We start from the raw sequence: 13535 nt of genomic DNA, 5'->3' as shown, positions 1-13535 counted from the left end.
GTGGTGTCTTTAGGTTGTGCTGTCACTCACTTCCACTTTTTTGCAATGGCTCTGGTGGACCCAAGAGGGCCTCTCAGCGATTTTGCAAGCTGTTGGTGTCGTTAGGAGTACTTGGTATGGACCTTCCCACCGAGGTGAGTTCCAATTCTTTCTCTGGAGTACTCGTATAAGGACCCAATCGCCTGGTTTTAATCTGCAAGAGACTTGAGAAGCGTCGCACAGCAGTTCAAAACAATATCTCTATTTTCTACTAAAGTTGCCTCTCTAACAGATTTATCTATTGGTTCACTTGCATCAAATCATGCATCTTTTCACTGAGGTCTGATTCAAACTATCTTACTTCTGATTCTTTCCAAAAATAATTTCACATGTAACAATTTACTGTATATATGTGTGTTTTCTATTTTTGTTTACCTCTTTGTTGTGATCTGGTGGACATCTCTAAACACCATCATGAGTTCAGGCTTCAATTTCAACCCAATTATACTCCTCTGGGCTTCACGTTCACTGGCCCCTGTACCCTTCTCAAAGTATCCTTCGTTGTCTTAAATCTCCAGCAAACATAATCTGTTTCTTCTCTGTTTCTTTTCAGTATTTTCCTTTTAGATTAAGTCCCAGCCAGGCAAAATATCACATTCAGTGCCTTTAAACAGTTATGTCACACTGTTCTTACCAGCCTGCTGTTAATTCTTCAAGTCCACGATGTTCTGTTGGTCTTCATCAGGAGATTGACTGTCCTTTGAGCTTCTTCTCAGGATCGGGACAAGTGGAAGGTCAAGCTGTAAAAATTTAAGCCAAACTTTGGCCTGTTTTCTCCCAATTATGTTAATCTATGGTTTTGCTGCTATGCTCAAAATTCTAGGTTGAGAAAAGTCCACCTTTATTTATTTGTGACCTATATTGACACACTAAACCATAACATTAATATCATTTTCATTTCTTTTCTTAAAGCCTCCATTTGCTTCATCTGGCTAGAGTCTGTCTCTTCTGTTTTTCTCTCTGGGTGCTCACTCCTTTTATGGGCATGCAAAGGTCCTGTCACACACACACTTCCTGTTACTCTCTTTTGTGTTTCTACAGGCTAATCAAACTCATTTTGTATTTACAATCTACAAACCCTCTGTAATTCTACTAACTTTTAATCTAAAATGTAGCATCATTCACACAATAATTTCATAATCCTCTCACACACACTGCCTTTTAAATAAACTAAACTCTTTGCATTTTTATCTATTTCAGGCATTTTCTGGGTCTCTGTTTTATGGTGCCGTTAGTTCTCTCTACTAACCCTGCACTCCATAGATGATAAGCACATTGATTTCTTATGCTGAATCCTAGTGCTTCAGAGACCTTACTGATCACATCATTGACAAAATGTGTCCCATTGTCTGATCTTATCAGAGAAGGGATACCATATGTTGGAATAAAATGATTACATAAACATTTTGCAATGGAGATTGCCTCTGCTTTTTACTGGATATACAGTGGGGCAAAAAAGTATTTAGTCAGCCACCGATTGTGCAAGTTCCCCCACTTAAAATGATGACAGAGGTCAGTAATTTGCACCAGAGGTACACTTCAACTGTGAGAGACAGAATGTGAAAATAAAATCCATGAATCCACATGGTAGGATTTGTAAAGAATTTATTCGTAAATCAGGGTGGAAAATAAGTATTTGGTCACCTCAAACAAGGAAAATCTCTGGCTCTCACAGACCTGTAACGTCTTCTGTAAGAAGCTTTTCTGTCCACCACTCGTTACCTGTATGAATGGCACCTGTTTGAACTCATCATCTGTATAAAAGACACCTGTCCACAGCCTCAAACAGTCAGACTCCAAACTCCGCCATGGCCAAGACCAAAGAGCTTTCGAAGGACACCAGGAAAAGTATTGTAGACCTGCACCAGACTGGGAAGAGTGAATCTACAATAGGCAAGCAGCTTGGTGTGAAAAAATCAACTGTGGGAGCAATCATCAGAAAATGGAAGACATACAAGACCACTGATAATCTCCCTCCATCTGGGGCTCCACGCAAGATCTCATCCCGTGGGGTCAAAATGATCATGAGAACGGTGAGCAAAGATCCCAGAACCACACGGGGGGACCTGGTGAATGACCTGCAGAGAGCTGGGACCAAAGTAACAAAGGTCACCATCAGTAACACACTACAACGGCAGGGAATCAAATCCCGCAGTGCCAGACGTGTTCCGCTGCTGAAGCCAGTGCATGTCCAGGCCCGTCTGAAGTTTGCCAGAGAGCACATGGATGATACAGCAGAGGATTGGGAGAATGTCATGTGGTCAGATGAAACCAAAGTAGAACTTTTTGGTATAAACTCAACTCGTCGTGTTTGGAGGAAGAAGAATACTGAGTTGCATCCCAAGAACACCATACCTACTGTGAAGCATGGGGGTGGAAACATCATGCTATGGGGCTGTTTTTCTGCCAAGGGGACAGGACGACTGATCCGTGTTAAGGACAGAATGAATGGGGCCATGTATCGTGAGATTTTGAGCCAAAACCTCCTTCCATCAGTGAGTACTTTGAAGATGAAACGAGGCTGGGTCTTCCAACATGACAATGATCCAAAACACACCGCCCGGGCAACAAAGGAGTGTAGAAGCAAGAAGCATTTGAAAGTCCTGGAGTGGCCTAGCCAGTCTCCAGACCTCAACCCCATAGAAAATCTGTGGCGGGAGTTGAAAGTCCGTGTTGCTCGGCGACAGCCCCAAAACATCACTGCTCTCGAGAAGATCTGCATGGAGGAATGGGCCAAAATACCAGCTACTGTGTGTGCAAACCTGGTAAAGACTTATAGTAAACGTTTGACCTCTGTTATTGCCAACAAAGGTTATGTTACAAAGTATTGAGTTGTATTTTTGTTATTGACCAAATACTTATTTTCCACCCTGATTTACGAATAAATTCTTTACAAATCCTACCATGTGGATTCATGGATTTTTTTTTTCACATTCTGTCTCTCACAGTTGAAGTGTACCTCTGGTGCAAATTACTGACCTCTGTCATCATTTTAAGTGGGGGAACTTGCACAATCGGTGGCTGACTAAATACTTTTTTGCCCCACTGTATCTCTGGTCAGTTTGAAAACACATCTGTGATCACTAAGGCATATTTTGATCCTTGACATTCTTTCAATTTGATAAAATCCATGTGGATTGTGTGGAGAACTGGCCTCTCTTAGGTCTTAAGTTTCCTTGTGAGTTGTGTTTTTGACAGAATAGGCATGTTCTTACAAATTTTTTCGCTGAAGTTTCAAAATTTATAGTGTAAAAATTTATAGTGTAAAAGTGTGTATTGTTTATCTATACTATATTTCCCTCCTGTTGACACATGTGTTACTTCATGTGTCACTACAGCCGCTGTCCTGTGTAACGACTCTGGTAATATTGGTTTTCCATCACAGACCATTAAGTCATCTTTCAGTTGTGCTCCACATTTCAGCCACTTGTTTTGTTCAGTGATTGTTGCAGCTTTTTGTTCGGTTTTTAGTACGTCAAGTGGTATTTCTGGGCAGTAGTCGGATACTAGTAGCTCTGCCGATTGTTGTGCAGCCTGTTTTGCTGCTTGATCTGCAAAATTATTTCCTTTTGTGACAATAAAATTGTCTTTTTGATGTGCTGCACATTTGCAAAGTGCCAATTGTTTTGGCAAGGTGATCACTTCCAATAAGATTTTTAATAAGCTGCCGTGTTTCACTGGGTTACCCGTAGAGGTGACCATATCTCTATTATGCAAAATTTTTGCAAAGTGGTGCACTGCTGAAAAACAAACTGGCTGTCAGTGTATATATTTATATTTTGGCCTGTGTGCAATTCATATGCACGTATGACTGCATACGTGCAGCTGACTCTTTTACTGCCTCTGCTGCGGCTACACAGACTTGCACATGCAGGCAGGCCTGACGCAACAGAGTCTAATTTACACAAGTCTAAGTTTCACCAGGAATGTTAACAGGCGTTATTTTTCTCCAAATGCCTGTGTTATCACAGCTTTCATATAACCTGCTCCTCTATCTACACGTAAGTAGAAAGGCTTATCATAGTCAGGCAATGCTAAAACTGTATCTGTCTGTAATGCCTATTTTTAAACAACTGAATGCTTCTTCTTTCTTCTCTATAGATGCAACATTACATTTTCACTTAATGCATTTTTAGATAATTTCTAGTTTTTCAAAGAATTCACCCTCTCACAGATCTTACATATTTCAAACTTTGAAGTTAGAGTTTTTATATATATATATTAGTGCTGTCAAAATTATCGCGTTAATTGTTAAGATCAACGCGAAATGTTTAATGCATTAAAAAAATTTAACGCTGATTTTGTTTTTTTATTAATTTCCTGTAATCTAAGACCTTTAAATTCATGAGCACCTCTGGAGGAGGGGGCAACAGTGTGCTATGCTGGCGTTTGGCCTGACAGAAATGATTAGAAGAAGAAGTGACACCATGCTACTATCTAGCTAACACTAGCTAACACACGCAAGCATGGACGAGGGCGGACTTTTGGGTGGAAAGTTTCTCTTTAAGAAGTTGCCTGATGGCTTGTTGGACAAAACGAGAGTAATATGCACAATTTGCAAAGCTGAATTCAAGTACCACAGAAGCAGTTCATCACTGGCGTATCACCTGAGAGCAAAACACCCAACTGAATCCACCTCTACGGGACCTCGCCAGTCTACGCTTCAGGAGTATGGTGCTTGTGGACGAATAACAAAAAATGTGAGAGAAAAGGTAACCAATTCCTTGGTTGTTTGGATAGCTAAAAACTGCCGACCAGTTAGCATAGTAGAAGATGATGGACTGAGAGAAGTCATTCGTGCTGCATCAGGAGATGTGTGTTACAATCTGCCCTCGAGAGGAACCATTGTGTCGAGACTGCACACTTTGTATGGGGACCAGAGGGCTCAGCAGTCAGCAAGCTTGTGCAAGTAAGGAATGTCGCTCTCACCGGAGACCACTGGACTTCGGTGAACAACGATAATTACTTGGGGGTCATGGCGCATTTTATTGATAACGACTGGACTATGCAATCGTTTGCACTAACAGTGAGTAAAACTGAAGAGAGACACTATGCTGAGGCGTGTGCTGACCATTTTCTGAATGTTGCAAACGAATGGAAAATCAAGGACAAGGTAACCACGCTTGGCACCTACAGTGCTCGTAACATGGTTGCAGCCGCCAGACTACTTCCATTTGAACACATGCCCTGCATGGCCCACATTCTGCAAAGAACGGTCACAGTTTCTCTTAATGACAGCGCATTTGAAAGGGCTCTGGCCAAATGTCGCAAGATTGTTGGACATTTTAAGCATAGTCCAGCAAACGCTCAGGAATTAAAGGCACAGCAAGCTGCACATGGACATCAAACAGAACCGCTTGTTCAGGACGTTCCAACAAGATGGAACTCCACCCTAGAGATGATCAAGCGGATCCAGAGAAACAAATTTGGGCTGACCACCATCCTGACTCAACAAAACAGCAAGGTGACTATGTTGACTGACCAGGAGCTTGACAGACTGCAAAAGCTGGAGGAACTACTGGAACCTTGCAGGTAAATACATTTTGTTTCTCATGATTGTGTGTCTATCTTTGCATTCTAGCTTTGTTTTCAAGTATGTTCTCCACCTCCACCTCTCTGTGTATTTTCATATGTGGTATTTATGTTTGTCTCTGTGTGATTAATAGAAAAATACAGACTTGATCTTTCTATTGCAGATATGTTACCGAACTGCTGGGAGAAGAGCGGTATGTCTCTTGTTCCATGGTGTTGCCAGCCTTGTGTCATTTGTTCAGGATTATGGAGCCCTCAGATGATGACCCAGTCTACGTTTTGAGGTTTAAGAAGATTTTTACCACAGACCTAGCTCAGCGGAGGGACAGCAGCAATCTCACATGGCTGAAGATCGCTACTGCCCTTGATCCCAGGTTTAAAGACCTTAAATGCCTTTCCAAAGATGAAAGAAGAGAGGTGTGGGCATCAGTACATGACCTTCTGATGTCAGAGACGGATGCACACCAACCATCTGCTCAGACAACAGAGGAACCCTCACCAAAGAAGAGCAAGATGTCCATCTGCTTGCTGGGTTCTCCTGATTCAGATACAGAGGAAGAGGAAGATGCTATAGACTGCTGTCTGAATCTGTACAAAGCAGAGCCCAAAATTGACATAGGAGAGTGTCCACTACAGTGGTGGTTAAAGAGAGAAGGAGCACATGCCAGGCTGGCACCTATTGCACGCAAGTACCTGTCAACCCCTGCAACCACAGTGCCTTGTGAGAGATTATTCTCACTCTCAGGTCACATCATTCAAAAGAAGCGTGCTTCTTTGTCATCAGACAATGTAAACAGAATAGTCTGCCTCAGTAACTGGCTGAGTGCAAAGAAGGACTAATCCAGATTGCTCCTTTGAAGTGAAAAATGTTCAACATTCTGGGTTTTCAGCCGTGTCTTTTTGTGTTTTAAATACTGAGTTTTGTGCACCCTTTATTGTTATGATATTCACTTTAACCTGTAGGCCTGGGTTCAGTCACTGTTGATGGCCTTAAAGGTTTTTTGTAAGTTTTCACTGTGTTAAAGATTGATGAAAACCATTAAAATTCTCTTTGAATTTCAGCATACATTCTTTGTGTTTATTCTGCATTTACTTCATTGTGTTGCATAAATGTCTGTTACAATCTTAAAATATAAAGAATAAAAAAAATGTAATTGGAGCCAGGCTATTAATAAAGTAATTGAGATTAATCGCAATTAATAACAGAAAATTGTGAGATTAGTTAGTTATTTTTTTTTAATCTATTGACAGCACTAATATATATATATATATATATATATATATATATAGCAGCTGGATAGCGTAGTGGTTAAACTACACGCCTTTGGAACAGAGGATCGCAAGTTCGATTCCTGCCTGGGGCGTCTGTATCCAGTAAGGGTCCTAAGGCTAGACCCCCTATGCTAAGCAAGCCTACCGCAGACATGAGCGAGACAGATAAATATGAAGGCATGCCGGCTCGGACGTCGCCCGGATCAACAAGGTCCGCGTCAGGTGTTGAGGAACCAGGGCACCCTGACGAAAAGTGGGCTACTGGAACAAGAAGGCATCGGTGGGCAAGGGACGAAAACAGGGCGTTGTTGGAATGCTACTACGCAAGTAACCCCGGCGGAAGGGGCTACATGAATAGGATGAGGGACCTATGGATTCTTCGATACCCAACATCCACAATGACAGCGAAACAACTAGTAGCTCAGTGTTCCAACATTCGAAAGAAGGGACTGCTCTCACAGCTAGAGATTGACGAGGTACAACACAAATGCTACGGCAAGGAGGAGTCAGGACGCCAGGTCAGGGGGGAGATATCATCACCCCCACCCGAGATTGGGTACATAGCCCCAAGTGCGATAGGAGAAGGATCGTTGAGTGCGAGAGGAACTGACCTGAAAAATAGGATCATGGCCAAGCTTGAAACCTGGATCCCCCGTAGCCGGTTACCAAGATTACGTGAAGTACCCTCAGAAGGTCTGCTAGATGATGTTAATGCAGCACTACGGGCAATACCTACAACCACGATTACCGACACTAACAAGCTGATCTACAATACGGCAGCAGTGATCAGTGAGATGCTTGGCTACAAGTTGAACAGCCACAAGGGGCAGTACCCTCCATGGAGAAGGAGGCTAGAGGGCAAGATCAAAGTAGCACGGAGGGAGGTTAGCCAACTAACAGAGTTGCAGAAAGGTGCGACAAATAAGGTGCCTAAGAAATACAGCAAGCTGTCCATACCTGAGGCCTTGGAAACTGCCAAGCAAAGACTCACAGCCTTGGCCAGCCGCTTGAGGAGGTACACCAGAGAGATAGAAGGCAGGAGAATAAACCAGCTGTTCTCCACAGAACCAGCAAAGGTGTACTCTCAGTGGCAAGGGAACAATAAGAGAACAGCACCACCAAGGCTGGAGACGGAGCAATACTGGAAGAGCATATGGGAGAAGGATGCAACCCATAACGGCAATGCTCAGTGGCTAGTGGATCTGAGGGCAGACCACAGCGACCTCCCTGAACAGGGTCCAGTAACCATCACAGTGGCAGATATCCAAGAAAGGGTCTCCAGTATGAAGAGTTGGACAGCACCAGGGCCCGACATGGTTCACGCCTACTGGCTGAAGAAGCTGACTGCACTCCACGAGCGTCTGGCAGCACAAATGAACCAGCTGCTAGTTAACGAGAGACACCCGGAATGGCTAACCGAAGGTCGGACGGTCCTGATCCCCAAGGACCCCAAGAAGGGAGCGGTCCCCTCCAACTACCGACCAATAACCTGCCTCAGTACTACATGGAAGCTCCTGTCAGGCATCATATCGGCTAAGATGAACAGGCACATGGGTCAATACATGAGCGGGACACAGAAAGGAATTGGCAAGAATACCAGAGGTGCAAAACACCAGCTACTGGTAGACAGAACAATCAGCCGAGACTGCAAGACCAGACTGACCAACCTGTGCACTGCCTGGATTGATTACAAGAAGGCCTATGACTCAATGCCCCACAGCTGGATACTGGAATGCCTAGAATTGTACAAGATCAATGGGACCCTAAGAGCCTTCATCAGGAACTCAATGGGGATGTGGCGTACAACACTAGAGGCCAACTCCAAGCCCATAGCACAAGTTACCATCAAGTGCGGGATCTACCAAGGAGATGCTCTGTCCCCACTGCTGTTCTGCATAGGCCTGAACCCCCTCAGTGAGATCATTAACAAGACTGGCTACGGATACCGACTACGGAACGGAGCAGTTGTCAGCCACCTCCTGTACATGGATGACATCAAGCTGTATGCCAAGAGTGAACGAGACATCGATTCACTGATCCACACTACCAGGCTATACAGCAATGACATTGGAATGTCGTTCGGACTGGAGAAGTGTAGTCGGATGGTAACAAAGAGAGGGAAGGTAGTCAGAACTGAGGGGATTGAACTACCAGAAGGCAACATTGCAGACATAGAGGACAGTTACAAGTACCTGGGGATCCCGCAGGCAAATGGGAACCATGAAGAGGCCGCTAGAAAGGCTGCAACCACCAAGTACCTGCAGAGGGTCAGGCAAGTCCTGAGGAGTCAGCTGAATGGTAAGAACAAGATCCGGGCCATCAACACATACGCCCTGCCCGTGATCAGGTACCCTGCTGGGGTAATAGGCTGGCCAAAGGAGGAGATAGAAGCCACTGACATAAAGACAAGAAAGCTCCTGACCATGCATGGAGGGTTTCACCCCAAGTCCAGCACCCTGAGGCTGTACGCTAAGCGGAAGGAAGGGGGCCGGGGACTGGTGAGTGTCAGCACCACAGTCCAGGATGAGACAAGGAACATCCAAGAATACATTGGGAAGATGGCCCCAACTGACCGAGTGCTCAGTGAATACCTCAGGCAGCAGAAACCCAAGAAAGAGGAGGGAGACGAGGAACCATCATGGAAGGACAGGCCCCTGCACGGTATGTACCACCGGCAGATAGAGGAGGTGGCTGATATCCAGAAATCCTACCAGTGGCTGGACAAAGCTGGACTGAAAGACAGCACAGAGGCACTAATCATGGCAGCACAAGAACAAGCTCTGAGTACAAGATCCATAGAGGCTGGGGTCTATCACACCAGGCAAGACCCCAGGTGCAGGCTGTGTAAAGATGCCCCAGAGACAATCCAGCACATAACAGCAGGGTGCAAGATGCTAGCAGGCAAGGCATACATGGAACGCCATAACCAAGTGGCCGGCATAGTGTACAGGAACATCTGTGCCGAGTATAACCTAGAAGTCCCGAGGTCAAAATGGGAGATGCCCCCAAGGGTGGTGGAGAATGACCGAGCTAAGATCCTGTGGGACTTCCAGATACAGACGGACAAAATGGTGGTGGCTAACCAACCGGACATAGTGGTGGTAGACAAACAGAAGAAGACGGCCGTAGTGATCGATGTAGCGGTTCCGAATGACAGCAATATCAGGAAGAAGGAACACGAGAAGCTGGAGAAATACCAAGGGCTCAGAGAAGAGCTCGAGAGGATGTGGAGGGTGAAGGTAACGGTGGTCCCCGTGGTAATCGGAGCACTAGGTGCGGTGACTCCCAAGCTAGGCGAGTGGCTCCAGCAGATCCCGGGAATAACATCGGAGATCTCTGTCCAGAAGAGCGCAGTCCTGGGAACAGCTAAGATACTGCGCAGGACCCTCAAGCTCCCAGGCCTCTGGTAGAGGACCCGAGCTTGAAGGATAAACCGCCCGCAGGGGCGTGCTGGGTGTTTTTTTTTTTATATATATATATATATATATATATATATATATATATATATATATATATATATATATATATATATATATATATATATTTATTTTTAAACTTTGAATTGCTCACAGTTCTAAAACTGGGCATTTGTAAATCATATGCCTAATCACTATGTGTCACTGTGATCCACAAGTATGGTCACAAATTCGCTTCCAAACCAACAAAATAAAATAATCAACCAAAACAGAAAACATACATGAGTCAGGACACAAAAAGAAAAATGCTGCTACTGAAACAGAGCAGAAGTGTGAGGTAAAAACTGAGCTCACAGACAGCTGCATGTGTTGGCTTTTAATAGCATGCAGCCTCTGCTCTAAAAACAAATAAATAAAAAATAAAAGAAAATGTGTAACATGCTCATCAACTTAGCGGTGTCCACATATTTAATTCAGCTTCTCAATCCTGTAGCTTTAGCTGTTGTCTACAGGGTTTGGCTTATTAGTTGTTATTATAGATGTGCTCTATATCTCAGTAATATTTTATCTAGGATAAATGACAGGTTTTCAAGCAGGTTAAGTGCCTCTATGCACCTAATTAGTTTAGAAAGTTTCTTTATTTTCTTCATCTCATATGTCATTATACTGAGTTTGAGCAAACCTTAAGCTTGATGCAGACTACTTCATAACAATCGTCCACCTCACATCATAACTGACTAGGTTGCTTCTTATTATTAATATTATATCATTATTAATATTATCATCTTTTTCTTTCTATATAATAACAATAGTATATTACAATATTTTATTAGTGTATATCACTATACTACTACTGAGCCAATTTAATAGTTAGGATCATCTTACTCAGCAAACAGATAATTTAGAATTCATCCAATCTGCACAGATTTGCTTTTCTCTGAACAGGTTTGTGCCTACTTTTTAGACTGGTCTTCTGTTTGCCTCATCTCAGATCCAACCTTCAGTCACATTCTCTCTGTTGCATGGCGGACCAAGCAGTTTATTATTATATATTTTATATTTTATTTTGTATCCATCAAGGGCTTCGGGTGATCTGCAGTTTCACCCTTTCCGAAGCTGGAGACATTTACCTTTTCACACACTTTCCTTGGCTGAACAATGACACAGCCTTAATGTACCTTATGCATCTCTCTATTTTATTTAAAAGGTTTTCGTGTGAATTATTTCCTTTTATTCATTTTATACATTCTGGGCATGGTCGTCATGCCAACTATGTTTCATTGTTAATATCAGTTTACAGGTTGTTATCCTTCCTATTATTAGTTTCAATACGTTAAAAATAAGTTCTAATGCAATTTTGTCTTTGTTTATTTTTATTTTTGTACTTCTTATATTTATATCTATTCGGTGGGGTCTGTTTCCAACCTTTTTAAACTACTTTAAACTATTTTGATCTCTGGTTTTCACTTAATAAGGGTTTTATCAGTCACTGCACTGTAGTGTGACCTGATGCTGATTTTACTATTAAAGTATCTTCTGAGAATTGTACTTCCTGTGGTTTTCTGTTCAAAACGGTTTTACATACTCCTGTATCACATAACATCTGCACTGGTTTGCCTTTTACTTCAGAAACTAATTGATAGACATTAAATACTTCTGCGTCACTTTTGTCATTTTCATTTGGCTTTTTCTCATTTAGTCATTCATTTGAATATTGCCGTCTGTCTGTTTTATGTCTGCAATCTCTGGCGAAATGCCCTTCCTTGCCTCAGTTCCAGCACGTATTATCTCTTTCTTCACTTCTTTCGCGTAAGTCTGTCTGTCCTACGTATCTCTGGCCCTTTCCTCTAAATCCTCCTCTTCCTCTGCCTCTATTTCCTCTCCTCTGTCCCTGTCTGTTACCTCTAAATCCTCCTGAGAATGCGATAAACCGTTTCTGGATCTAATGTGAAAGTACCTGTGCTTGCAGTTTTTTTCTTTATTACACGGCGAGCGTGCTCGGCATGTTGCAATGCGTCGGCTAGTGGTCCCGTATTCATTGTGACCCAGTGTTTTTCAACGTGGGATTTCACTGAGGGTAGCAGGCCATTCAGGAATGCATTTTTTAGCTGCTGTTGGTAAGGACCGTCAGGACCTTCATTATAATCCATTCCTGAATGTTGCCTAAAAACTGGACGCAGGCGATCTAAAAAATCGGACGCTGTTTCATTTTCTTTTTGTTTCACTTCACCAATTTTGCCTATCTTTTTGTGACCATGGCCGGAACACGAATACATTTGGGTTATTATCACGTTGTGCCTCTCCACCTTCTTCACCTTCCCCTGTGGGTTGGCCGTATCTGGGGTTTGGTACTGCTATCATGGGAAAAATGCCGGGAGGACCAGGTGGATCGACATCGCCTCCCATATCTCGTCCGTAGGGATCTTTTCCTATTTTTTCCTGTGGATTTTCACCTAGTGCCATTTTATCTAACATGTTTTGTGCCTCTGCATAAGGACCAGGTTGAGGTCTAAACGGATCACAGGATAGTTTAAGGGGGGTCGCAGCAGCGGGAGTGGGGGTTAGCTTTGCAGCAGCGGGAGTGGGGGTTGTCTTCAGTATTGATGCTGCTTCAGGGAGTGGTGCATATGGTGGGGGGTTTGATACTTCTGCCTTTTCTTTTTTCTTTTCTTGTTTCTTTTGTTTATTCTCACATCGTCTATCTGCCTCTCGCTTCCATACTTGGAAATATTCTAATTCTTGCGTGCGTTTTCCTTTTTTCTTTAAATCTTTTGTCTCTCCTACTTCTTTCAGTAATGCTCCTTTAAGTTGTAATAATGCAGATGGGCTACATTTTCCTTCTCTGGTGGGACATTTGGTCTTTTTAGGATTTCTCCATCTTTCCACACTAATTTGTCCAGCGCCTGGACACATTTTTTTTCCTAACCACTGTTCGTCAACAGTAAACTTAGTGGGCTGATTACCCATTAACACTAGGTTTACTAACCTGCGCAAATTTGCGTAACTTCCCTAAACCCAACACCTAGTAGAATTACTGGCTTTTTTATTTTCTGGTGCAAGTCCCGAGTTAATCACCCCTGCTGAGATTTTCACAGGTCGTCAGCTCGTTTCTCCTCCAGCTTTTGTTGTGCAAACCACCCATTATCCTTGAGGCCTGGCACGTTTGCATTTGCTCACTCAGAGTTGCTCAGATCCAAGTCAGGCCAAACCTCTGTGTTACAACTTTCAGAAATGCCTGCCGTATCTATACAAAATATTCCACACATTGACTGACCT

At 43.2% G+C, this 13535-nt stretch overlaps 1 protein-coding gene across 1 annotated transcript; it reads left to right on the top strand.

Moving 5' to 3' along the window:
* Positions 1–4991: 4991 nt before the first annotated feature.
* Positions 4992–6514, top strand: LOC146645629 (E3 SUMO-protein ligase ZBED1-like). Its single transcript, XM_085394710.1, has 2 exons — positions 4992–5571; positions 5736–6514. The coding sequence occupies exons 1-2, from the start codon at positions 5015–5017 to the stop codon at positions 6409–6411; spliced, it is 1233 nt and encodes a 410-aa protein (XP_085250836.1). The 5' UTR covers positions 4992–5014; the 3' UTR covers positions 6412–6514.
* Positions 6515–13535: the final 7021 nt, after the last annotated feature.

This window comes from Rhamphochromis longiceps, linkage group LG20 (assembly GCF_057381845.1).
Source record: "Rhamphochromis longiceps isolate RC_006_pf linkage group LG20, R_longiceps_female_GT1.1, whole genome shotgun sequence".
Lineage (NCBI taxonomy): Eukaryota > Metazoa > Chordata > Actinopteri > Cichliformes > Cichlidae > Rhamphochromis > Rhamphochromis longiceps.
Note: the sequence above shows the minus strand (reverse complement) of the source record. Positions and strands in the feature narration are given on the sequence as shown.

Coding starts and splice junctions, on each gene's coding strand:
- LOC146645629 (XM_085394710.1), top strand. CDS start 5,015: ATGGCGCATTTTATTGATAACGACTGGACTATGCAATCGTTTGCACTA. Junction 5,572..5,735: donor GAACTACTGGAACCTTGCAG/GTAAATACATTT, acceptor TTTCTATTGCAG/ATATGTTACCGAACTGCTGG.